This window comes from Puma concolor, chromosome B1, assembly GCF_028749965.1.
Source record: "Puma concolor isolate L17-30 chromosome B1, mPumCon1.1.hap2, whole genome shotgun sequence".
NCBI classification, from domain to species: domain Eukaryota; kingdom Metazoa; phylum Chordata; class Mammalia; order Carnivora; family Felidae; genus Puma; species Puma concolor.
In genome coordinates, this window is record NC_141670.1 from 33,000,370 (window position 1) to 33,012,402 (window position 12,033).

At 45.0% G+C, this 12,033-nt stretch overlaps 1 protein-coding gene across 5 annotated transcripts in view; it reads right to left on the reverse strand.

Moving 5' to 3' along the window:
- Window positions 1–12,033, reverse strand: part of DOCK5 (dedicator of cytokinesis 5) — a 222,953-nt gene that overhangs the window by 87,271 nt on the left and 123,649 nt on the right. For all 5 annotated transcript variants that reach the window (XM_086703428.1, XM_086703427.1, XM_086703426.1 and 2 more), the window contains 5 exons: window positions 10,567–10,691; window positions 8,436–8,534; window positions 6,600–6,672; window positions 3,672–3,775; window positions 2,240–2,423 (listed from right to left, as the gene is read on the reverse strand). In XM_086703428.1, coding sequence (XP_086559554.1) covers window positions 2,240–2,423; window positions 3,672–3,775; window positions 6,600–6,672; window positions 8,436–8,534; window positions 10,567–10,691 — 585 coding nt within the window. The remainder of the gene's footprint in view (window positions 1–2,239; window positions 2,424–3,671; window positions 3,776–6,599; window positions 6,673–8,435; window positions 8,535–10,566; window positions 10,692–12,033) is intronic.

Below are 12,033 nucleotides of genomic sequence, written 5' to 3' on the forward strand. Positions count from 1 at the left end.
TTATTTTTTATTTTTTATTTTTTTTCAACGTTTTTTATTTATTTTTGGGACAGAGAGAGACAGAGCATGAACGGGGGAGGGGCAGAGAGAGAGGGAGACACAGAATCGGAAACAGGCTCCAGGCTCCGAGCCATCAGCCCAGAGCCCGACGTGGGGCTCGAACTCACGGACCGCGAGATCGTGATCTGGCTGAAGTCGGACGCTCAACCGACTGCGCCACCCAAGCGCCCCAACATTTATTTATTTTTGAGACAGAGAGAGACAGAGCATGAACGGGGGAGGGTCAGAGAGAGAGAGGGAGACACAGAATCTGAAACAGGCTCCAGGCTCTGAGCGGTCAGCACAGAGCCTGATGCGGGGCTCGAACTCACGGACCGTGAGATCATGACCTGAGCTGAAGTCGGACGCCCAACCTACTGAGCCACCCAGGCGCCCCTAGCATCCTGTATTATTGTGGTATGCTCGGTATAATTAATGATCCCATATGAATACAGTATATTAACTAAAGCCCACAGTTAACATTTAGGGTTTACTCTGTGTAGTACCTTCTGTGGGTTTTGACACGCATCTACGGAGCCATCACGGTATCATATACCCTGGTTTCACCGCCCCAAAAACCCCCTGTGCTCTGCCTGTTCCTCCCTCCTTCTCCCCTCGGGGCCTTTGCCACCGTGAAGCTTTTCACTGTCTCTGCAGTTCTGCCTTTTTTTCTGGCTTAATTCTTGGTGAGTGTGTTTTCACTTTCCCATATGTCCCGGCTCTGCACTTCACTCTGTTGAGTCTGGCCACTCGTCCAAGTTGAAATCCTATCTATATTCTCTAGCCAACCACGCTTCATCAAAACAAACAATACTGACCCTCTCTTTCTAAGGACCGGCCAACATCTGATCCCTGAGTGTACCTCATGTCTAAACTGTTTTGTCTACCCCTGAGCACTTCTGTAAGGCAGAGCCCTGGCCGTGTTCCTCTCCCAAATCTTCTAAGAGGCCAAAGGGACTAATCCTCTATACGTCACAGGAGCTATAGGATTTCTACGGCATGTTTCCAGAATTCCTAATTCTCGCCTAACTCTGCTCAGCAGAACTCCTTACACATAACCTAAGTTAAGTGAATGAGAAATGCCATCATACACAGAGGAGAAGTTAAAACTGATACCAGAGGTTTCAAGAAGGAACAAAGTGAATCTGAACTATTCGGCCGACTTAATGAAAAGTCCCTCACTGCTTGGGAAAAAAAGTGGGAAAGAGGAGGCTCTATGGGGGGAGGCAGGGTGGGGCGCGGATGGAATTCTGACAGGAAACCCTCCCTGCCCTTGGCCATACCTGTTTGGGTAGGAGACTGGTTCTTCTTCTCTGCCAGTGTCCTCCCCCCCTTATTACCAACATTTGTTGTTTCATCTATTATACAGAGTACCTTGGTAGACGACTTTGCTGCCTTGAAGGAAGGAAAAGTAAGACTTCTACAATTTTTCAGCCTCTGTTGATGAATACACTTAGGGGTTTTCTGGTATTAAAAACTACCAAGGGGCGCCTGGGTGGCTCGGTCGGTTGAGCGTCCGAATTCGGCTCAAGTCATGAATGATCTCACGGTCTGCGGGTTCGAGCGCCGCATCGGGCTCTGAGCTGACAGCTCAGAGCCTGGAGCCTGCTTCCGATCCTGTGTCTCCCTCGCTCTCTGCCCCTCCCCCACTCTCACTTTGTCTCACTCTGTCTCTCAAAAATAAATAAATGTAGGGGCGCCTGGGTGGCGCAGTCGGTTAAGCGTCCGACTTCAGCCAGGTCACGATCTCGCGGTCCGTGAGTTCGAGCCCCGCGTCGGGCTCTGGGCTGATGGCTCAGAGCCTGGAGCCTGTTTCCGATTCTGTGTCTCCCTCTCTCTCTGCCCCTCCCCCGTTCATGCTCTGTCTCTCTCTGTCCCAAAAATAAATAAATGTTGAAAAAAAATATAATAAATAAATAAATTAAAAAAAAATAAATGTAAAAAAAAAAAAAAAAAAACCCTACCAAGATACTTTTCATCCTATTTGAAAGATAGGCAAGATAACCTCAGAAAGAGCATTAGCTATTTGACCAGTAGTACCCACAACGCCAAGTGAAGAACAAAGAGAGGAATCCAAAGCACCTGGCACTCCACCTCAGAAGACGCAGCCCCATGTGGTTTAGCCCCCTGGGTCTAACAAAGAGCCCAGGGCAGCCAAACAGACAAGTCACTGTGGTGTCACTATGGTAACCACACCTACCGTTCTGGGTGAGCTTTGTGGAGCAAATGAGGGTGGCAATCTGAAAGCTGTCTTTTGTGCTATCCTTGGTTGGGGCAAAGTTGGCCAGGGTTTTCGATGCTTGGAGCTCTTTTTCTTCCATCTCTACCTTGGTTCCAGGCAGGGTCAGGTAGAGTTTAGCATCTTCCATTTTCTTGTTGTCACCCTGAAAAGGAAGCATGATAGGAACACCAAATGTTGGGCAAAATCTCGTAGATGCGAATAAAAATAGTTTCTACCATGAGCATGATGCATTTCCAGGGTGCGGAACAAGACTTTATCGAATTATACGTACATTCCCTCCAACTCTAAGACAACTGTGATATTCTTCCAGGGTTTGAGCCCAGAAATAATTTCAACACTGAATAAAAATGGAGTGAGTTGTGAACTACAAACTGAGAACATCCTAGGTCTCTGCTATAAATAAATATTAAAGAATGAGGTTGGATTTCATTTTCTTGAACCTGTAAATGGTCACAATTCTACCTCACTGGGTTGATAGGTTGACTGGATTCACTGGGAAGAAATAGTTTGCCATGCCTTCCAAAACCATCTTTGAACTAAGGAGCTCTTTAAAAGAAAAAAACAAAACAAAACAAAACAAAACAAAACAACCAGGCAGGGGCGCCTGGGTGGCTTAGTCAGTTAAGCATCCCACTCTTGATTTCTGCTCAGGTCACGATCTCACGGTTTGTGAGTTCAAGTCCCACTGGCAGTGCAGAGCCTGCTTGGGATTTTCTCCCCCTCCCTCTCTCTCTGCCCCTCCCCTACTCTCTCTCTCTCTCTCTCTCTCTCTCTCTCTCTCTCTCTCTCAAAAATAAATAAATAAACTTAAAAAAACAAACAACCCAGGCAGATGCATCTCAAAGAAGCTACCAACTCTGTGATATTGTTAGATAAATGAGACCGTCCCACATCTACTTTCGAGTGTAAAATCTCAGTAGAAGGGATAATTCTGTAGCAGTTAAAGAATGAGGACCACGCTGCTGGGGAAGGAAGCAAGGTCCCCTCGCAGAGAAATGGTGCTTGGCTCTCGGTGATATGGAAACCACATCCTCCCATGCCCACCATACTCTAACCAAAGCCCAACAGTGCAACTGTTCCACACAGGACGATGCAGGGGAGAGGCGGGAGGCAGCCCTCAACTGTTCACGGCCACAGAACACCATCTGCAGGACAGAGAGAGGTGTCCTCTAGAGGACTTACAATAATACGATCCACTCCTTCCAGAAAGGGGATGGGAGAGACCACGCAGCTGGAGTGACCAGAGTCCTCTGGTTTTTCTAGACTTGAAGGGACAAGCACTTCTCCCTCTAGAGAAGTTTCCGATGTTTATGTGCATAATTCTGAACCAATTTCAGAGGGGGTGAACACTTCCTAAGTAGTTTTCTGAGCCTTGTTCTATTAGCCCCACCTTATAAACCACCAGATCGTGCCTCCCATCCTGCAGCGTGGTGCCATCCGGGTTCATCAGTTTCACGAAGGCCACCCCAAAGGCTCGCTCTGATTTATCTCTGGCTGAAAATACAAAAATAAACATGTCTGAGCAGTCCAGCAAGATACCAGGAAGTGATGTCTGTGATGGATGGTTTCACATTTTGCTCCAGGGGGGTGATGTTCAATCATGCTATAATCGACACTGCTCAGCAAGCTACAATAAGTCACAGGTACTGTGTGTGGCACAAGCTCCTCAAAGGAAATATTCCCCAAAGTGAAAGCTTCTGGTGCCTCCACGTAAGTTTTTTTTTTCCTACATTTGAATGAGACCAGCAACTAGCCACTCGTCTAAATCAGAAACGTGGATGTCAACACTGAGTCCAACCCGGTGTCAGCTCCCAGTTCTGAATACCTCTGAAACCTGCACCTTTTCTCTCCATCCCTTCTGTTCCCACCCTGGTTCTGTTCAACTCTTCCCTAGATTTCTTTTTTTTTAATGTTTATTTATTTTTCAGAGTGAGAGTGAGAGTGAGAGAGTGAGAGAGAGAGAGAGAGAGAGAGAGAGAGCACGAGTTGGGGAGGGGCACAGAAAGAGGGAGACACAGAATCTGAAGCAGGCTCCAGGCTCTAAGCTGTCAGCACAGAGCCTGATGCGGGGCCCGAACCCACAAGCTGGGAGATCATGACCTGAGCCGAAGTCAGGTGTTCAACCAACTGAGCTACCCAGGCCCCGCAACTCTTCCCTATATATTTCTAGAGGATCTTTCCAAGCAGTCCTTTTCCACTCAACACCTTATCTACCCTGCCGTCAGAGACTCCCTGCTCCAAAACACCTTCATGAGATATCTCACTTCTGTTGCTTTAAGACAGACTCAGTGAAGTATTAATCACACTCCAAGGTTTTATGAGGCCACCTCTTACTTCTAAGATACTAATCCAGGTGCCAGGAGGGTCCAGTCTCCCCAAGAAAGCAGAGCACCTCCCTCCAGATCTTTAGGTGCTGGCCTCTGAGCTCACGGCGCCCCCTAGTTAGGTGCCGATGGCTGGGGCAACCTTTGGCCTGTTCTCATCAAGGGCACAACTCTGAGGTGTGCTGGGGCTATGTGCCCCTAGATTGAGTGAGCCGTAATCCACTATATGACTACATTTGCAATTTGTTTATCCATTCTCCTGGTGGTAGCCATGAGGCAAATTTACAACATTCCCAGTTTGGGGAGATTATGAATAAAGTTGTTATAAACATGTATCAAACCACAAAAACCTTTTAATGGCACCTCCGTAATATGGGTCAACATAACCTTCAACCTGCACGATGTGGCTCCAGCCGGCTTGAATTCGGGTTGCTGAGGTGTCGGTTAAGCTGGGCTCTCTCACTTCCTAGCCCTGTGATCCTGGGCAAGTATCTAATTTCTCTGTACTCACCTTCTTTTCTGTATACATGTGGATAAAAGCAGTATGTATCTTATCAGTTTACTGGGGACACTAAACAGTATGCAAATAGATTCATTTAGTGTCTTGTATAAACTAAGGGCTTGATAAATCCTAGCTCAGTATTATGTAGAACTGTATGAAATTGCTGATACTTGACTATTTGACACTGACCTACAAAAAAATAGCAACTTCATGGGGTTCGACCCAATATTATGACTGCTCCCACTGTTCTGACTTCAGCCTGCTGCGTTCACTTTGTGGGTTTCAAACACATTTCTCCATCGTCACTCTTGAGTGGGCTGACTTCGATTCCCACACCTTCAAGCCTCGGCGAGGAGGTAGAAATCTTACGCACAAATCCCAGACGGCATTGGATACTATGCTACGTGCTCCCTCACAACTCTTTGCTAGGGGAGCATTTACCACAATGTTCTGGCCTTAATCGTCTGTTTTATTGTTCATCGTCCTACCCAGGCCAACAGAGACTTCAGAGCACTACCCATGACCTATCATGGATGCAGGGCCTGGCCTGCAGCCTGGTTTGTGGAGGGTGTTCAGGAAATTCAGTCTGGAATGAAGAATTGCATGTTTATGTGGTGCTGAATGAGAATAAGACATTTCCAGAAATTTTATGATCAGTCTGAAAATAATCAATTTTGTTCTCTGTTTACACTTTCGAGCAGTCATTTCATGAGCTATGATCTAAAGCTTGAAACAGTTTTTCCATGAAAAGAGTTTATCTGGGGGGACAACAGATCAACAGGTTTCCTTGCTGCGGGACTTCTCAGCAATATGGCAACATACACTGTGAACGTCTAAGGCAGAGATAGAATATACAGCATTTCCTGTTCCCATTTGACTGGGAAACCCTTTTTGCCATAGAGCATCTATCAGCATGATACAGAACCTCAGTATTCACAGAACACATTTTGGGGACCTTCTTATATAGAACAATAAACACAGATCTTGGAAGCCCAGAAAAGTCCATTTTTCTGATTTCCTTAGCACAAGTGAATCCTGACTGAAGTAATGATGCTAAGTATCTAGTTTCCAAGGACTTCGCTCACCAGAACCACAAAAGTGTTGTCAAGCAATAGTAAATATATGTATACATATACATATATATATATGTAAATAGACGTAGACGTATACGTATATCTACTATTATAAATTGTATATTGTAAATAGTAAATATACGTATACGTATACATATATATGTAAATATATATGTAAATATATATGTATACATATGTATAATATATATGTATATACGTATAATATATATGTAAAATATATATGTATGTAACTTTACATACATATAATATATATGTAAGTAAATATATATGTAAATATATATGTATACGTATACGTATATTTCAACAGAAATACATTTTAGACATACACACACACACACACACACGTATACTAAATGTATATTTCAACAGAAACACATTTTAGAGTTTCTGATACTTACATTCCTGAGATGATCTGTGTCGGAAGGTAAATCTTATATGGCAGCGAGTAACCTCTTCTATAGCAATGGATACCTGAATAATAATAAAAAAAACTTCCAGTTTACATGTACATAATGTGTTGCACTCATGGCTCGTTTTTAAAAATCAGGCCCATTTTTAGTGTTTGATTGCAGCACTAATTCCTATAGAGTAAGATTTGGAGGAAGCTTCCGTTCAACGCAGATTTAGTTATAGTCAAAACTTAGAAAAATTTCAAGAGAAACCATCTTCGCTGCCTATTGTGGGTTCTGAGAATGGGGATATTACAAGTTTCTTGAACTTTCTCAAGTATGAAAGAGGAAATACTTCAGAGGAAAAAGATCAGCACTTGGGGTCTATACAGGAACTTCCAGCCTGCAAGGTGTATACTGATATGGTAATAATTAGGGCCTGTAACAGAAGGAAAAGGTAAAATGCTGGGGACAAGGAGTCTTTTGCTGTTTACATATACAGAGGGGACAGGGGAAAAGAGAAGTACACGGCCATAAAAAGAGCAGAGAATTTATGGCAAATAGTTAAATAAATTATGGCATGATTATATCACGGAACATTACGTAAGTATCTAGAAATCCATTTCTAAAGAACTTTCAATGCCTCGAGATAAGTAGTTTTTTTTTTTAAGTTTATTTATTTTGAGAGAGAGAGCAAGCACGCAAGTGGGGGAGGGGTGGAGAGAGGAGAGAATCTCAATCTCAGTGTGGAGCCCAGGGCAGGGCTCGAACCCACGAACCATGAGATCATGACCTGAGCCGAAACCAAGAGTCAGACGTTTAATCTACTCAGCCACCTGGGTGCCCCTTGAGATAAGTAGTTTTAAAAAGCACAGTATAGGGGCGCCTGTGTGGCTCAGTCAGTTGAGTGTCGACTTCAGCTCAGGTCATGATCTCGCGGCTTGTGGGTTTGAGCCCCACGTCGGGCTCTGTGCTGACAGCTCAGAGCCTGGAGCCTGCTTCTGATTCTGTGTCTCCCTCTCTCTCTGCCCCTTCCCCATTCATGCTCTGTCTCTCCCTCCCTCCCTCTCTCTCTCTCCCCCCCCTTAAATAAATAAACATTAAAAAAATTTTTTTTAATAAAAAGCACACTATAAACCTGTTATAAACACCACAACCCAAAACAAATGAATTATATAAAACTGTGGAAAATGGTTACTTCTGAATTGAGATGTTAGTGCAGTTTTTTTTCCTTTTGAGTTTTCTATAGAGAGCTCATAAGACTTTGACAATCCGGAAGACCTGACGGAGCCTGGGATTCAAGAGAAGTGGGATCCAATTTAGGTTTGGACACTAAACAGTTACAGGATCTTGGAAAGTCTACCTGGCATTTTTGAGTCTAATCAGAAAGGGTGTTGCAACACTGCTTGTCTCAGCCAGAGGGCTATTAGGCGACGCACAGGAGATGACTTATCTGAAAAGCACTTGGGAATTTGTAATACACATATTTAAATTGAGAAGAGGCCCAGAAAACTTGGTTAGAGGCCAAGAAGAAAAAAGATGTTAGGCAACGGCTTACAGAGAGTGAAAATTTCCATTTGGTTTTGGACCATCTTGGCAGCCTGTTACATCGTTACAACTACCAGCTTCCCCAGTCAAATTCCTACCCATCTATCAGTAAGAATGTTATTTAAGAATCCAGGGTTAGAGATACTCTCGTACAGAATCGCATCGATTCATTTCTCATAGGACACCGCAGGCAACCTAAAACTTTAGGATACAGAAGACATGATTTGTGGGTAAAAAGAAGAAAGGAAGCTAAATAGGGTCTCATGTATGCTAGAGAATACAAATGGCGCGTCTCACCTTGACAGTCTCATACCAAGAGGGCTGCTTGACTTGGTAATAGACCACTGACTTGTACTCGGAAATGCCTTCATATCCAGCACCAGGATGAATGGCTTTCTTTGGATGGAACGAAAAAAATGAAAAGGGGAGAATGTTTTCATTTTAATTCCGACAGAGTTAACATGGTGTTCTATTAGTTTCAGGTGCACAACACAGTGATTCAACACTTCTACACAATACTCAGTGCGCATGATACGTCACCTCTTAATCCCCATCACCTACGTCATCCATCCCCCACCCATATCCCTTCCGGTTTATTCTCTATGGTTAAGAAGGTGTCTCTTGGTTTGTCACTCTCCTTTTTTTCCCCCTTGGCTCGTTTGTTTTGTTTCCTAAATTCCACACATGAGTGAAATCATACGGTATTTGTCTTTCTCTCACTGACTTATTTTGCTTAGCATAATACTCTCTAGCTCCATCCATGTGGCTGCAAATGGCCAAGATCTCATTCTTTTTAATGGCTGAATGATACTCCGTCATATATATACGCCGTAGCGGGGCGCCTGGGTGGCTTGGTCGGTTAAGCGTTCGACTTCGGCTCAGGTCATGATCTCACGGTCCATGAGTTCGAGCCCCGCGTCGGGCTCTGTGCTGACAGCTCGGAGCCTGGAGCCTGCTTCGGATTCTGTGTCTCCCTCTCTCTCTGCCCCTCCCCCACTCATGCTCTGTCTCTCTCTGTCTCAAAAATAAATAAACATTATATACGCCGTATCTTCTTCATCCATTCGTCAGTCAGCGGACCCTTGGGCCGTTTCTTTAATTTGGCTATTGTAAATAATGCTGCCATAAACACAGGGGTGCATACATCCCTTTGGATCCATGTTTTTGTATTTTGGGGGTAAATACTAAAGGGGGATAATTTTATCTAGGAAACGAACCACGCGGGAGCCCTCTATCCTCCGTGTGGCCAGCACACGCCTCATGTAGGCACATAGCAGCCGATGACATCTGGGGGCTGAAGGCTAGGGTAAGGATGAGTTTCTACCACTTTCTTTGAGGGTCTAGGTATATAACTGTGGTCGTCACTAAGGGACCCAACGCCATCCTAACACCGCTCTTTGCCGCGACGTTTATTGCCTTCTCCTCTGCAGGCATACCTTCTCCTTCCCTCCGCTCCCCTCCCAGGGAGCAGAGGCGCAGCGAGAGTGACTAAGAGCTACGGCACGGGTGCAGACACGCCGGTGTGTGAGGTCCTGTCTACGCTCCGCTTTAAGGACCTGCTGCCCGGCTACGGCGTGTTCACTACAACTCAGGGCTCTGTCTCCTAGGAATGAGCCACTCGGTTCAGCAGGGGCAGGCCTCAAAGGGGGCACTTTCTGAGCTGGTTAGCAAAGCTGTGAAGTGAGCAGTCAGGAGAAGCCGTGGAGGGGCGCCTGGGTGGCGCAGTCGGTTAAGCGGCCGACTTCAGCCAGGTCACGATCTCGCGGTCTGGGAGTTCGAGCCCCGCGTCGGGCTCTGGGCTGATGGCTCAGAGCCTGGAGCCTATTTCCGATTCTGTGTCTCCCTCTCTCTGCCCCTCCCCCGTTCATGCTCTGTCTCTCTCTGTCCCAAAAATAAATAAACGTTGAAAAAAAAAAATTAAAAAAAAAAAAAAAAAAAGAAAAAAGGAGAAGCCGTGGACCTGAAGTCATGGGGCTCAAGGGCCCCATCAACAGCACACATAAATCATCCCTGTACCAGGGTCCACCGCACTGTTAGCCCCTCTAACACAGTACTCTCTACTCCACAGAGGAATGTGCCCTTCAGAGCCTTCTGGGCCTTTGCTCAAGCCCCACAGGAACCTACCAGGCTTGAAAGTGGCCGTATACCTTGGAAACGATACAGAACTTCTGGAGCAAAAGCATACACCTGAAACCATTAGCGGCTTGAGGCACTTCTTAGAACAGGAGAAACAACGAAAAGAAGCGCCTACGTGGGTTTATCAGTAAAGTCGGCCATTGCTAATCACAAATTTAACAGGTTTCCTATTTTTTCCTTATGAAAAGCCCAACGCACGTGCCTGTGGGGAACAAGCCACGTCAGGTCAAAGCCCGCCGTTGTTGGAAAGAAGTGTGTGATGGGAGCAGGATTTCGGGGCAGTCCCCCATACCTCTAAGAGTTTGCCCTCCTCGTCGTACACAGACATGGTCACCTCCACGTTCTTCGGTGTCTTCTTTTTCCCTTTGTCAAACTCGCCGTGGATCAGGGTGACATAAATATCATTCCGTACGTCGCCTGCAACGGCACAACCCATCCTGTGAGCGGTGCCGACAGAAGTCGCTTGTAACTTTCAGGACGTAAGGAGATATAAAATACAAACAAACTACGAAGCTTTCTGACTTTATAGAGAGAGCCATTCATATCGCAGAAGTTTTTGCGTGTATTGCCCTATTCAGCTTCCCTCATCCCACCTCTCCATACCTACCAAAGTGGCTTTGAAATGCCGTGTTTGAAAATGGACTCTTTTTGGGGGGGCTAAATGGGTGAGGGGCATTAAGGAGGGCACGGATTGGGATGAGCACTGGGTGTTGTATGTAAGGGATGGATCACTAAATTCTACTCCTGAAACCATTATTACACTATGTTAATGGATTTGGATTTCAATTTTTTTTTAATTAATTAATTAAAAATTCTTTTTTTGGGGGGCGCCTGGGTGGCGCAGTCGGTTGAGCGTCCGACTTCAGCCAGGTCACGATCTCGCGGTCCGTGAGTTCGAGCCCCGCGTCGGGCTCTGGGCTGATGGCTCAGAGCCTGGAGCCTGTTTCCGATTCTGTGTCTCCCTCTCTCTCTGCCCCTCCCCCGTTCATGCTCTGTCTCTCTCTGTCCCAAAATAAATAAACGTTGGAAAAAAAAAAAATTTTAAAAAAAAAATTCTTTTTTTTTAATTCATTTTCTTTTAATGAACTCTTTTTAATGGCCATCCTTTGTTCTCTTTCTTAACCACTGCTGTCTAGTAATAAGTACACAATGTATTTTGAGGTTACAGCGGGGTAGTTTTTTCAATAATGCCTTGAAGTTTGTTATTTTAACACATCTGATCATAAGGAAGGCTAGTATTTATTGGCTGCTCACTATGTCCCTGGGCACTGTTCAGAGTGTCTTCTAGGCAATCATCTATTTAATCCATATAATGCTCTTGATGAGATAGACACTATTCCTAAAAGCCTGTAGAATACGCTCATTTAAATCATTAGTTAGTAAGTGTCATTATTTGTAAGTGTCATTATTCAATAAGCGTCACTATTTTTACACTATCAGAAAAATTTCTGCTTGGCGTCTTCTTGGTTACCCAGAACAACATTTTAAAAAATTAGTTAATTAGCAAGTGAAGAGCCCCCACAGCGAAAACAAATTAAATATTCTTGAGATGCTTGAACAAAACCTAGAATGAATGAAAGGTGTATCAAGTTTCTGACTGGGAAGACTAGGTGTTGTTCAATTCGTCTAAAATCTATACTAATATTAAACTGCCTTCCAGGGGCGCCTGGGTGGCGCAGTCGGTTAAGCGTCCGACTTCAGCCAGGTCACGATCTCGCGGTCCGTGAGTTCGAGCCCCGCGTCGGGCTCTGGGCTGACG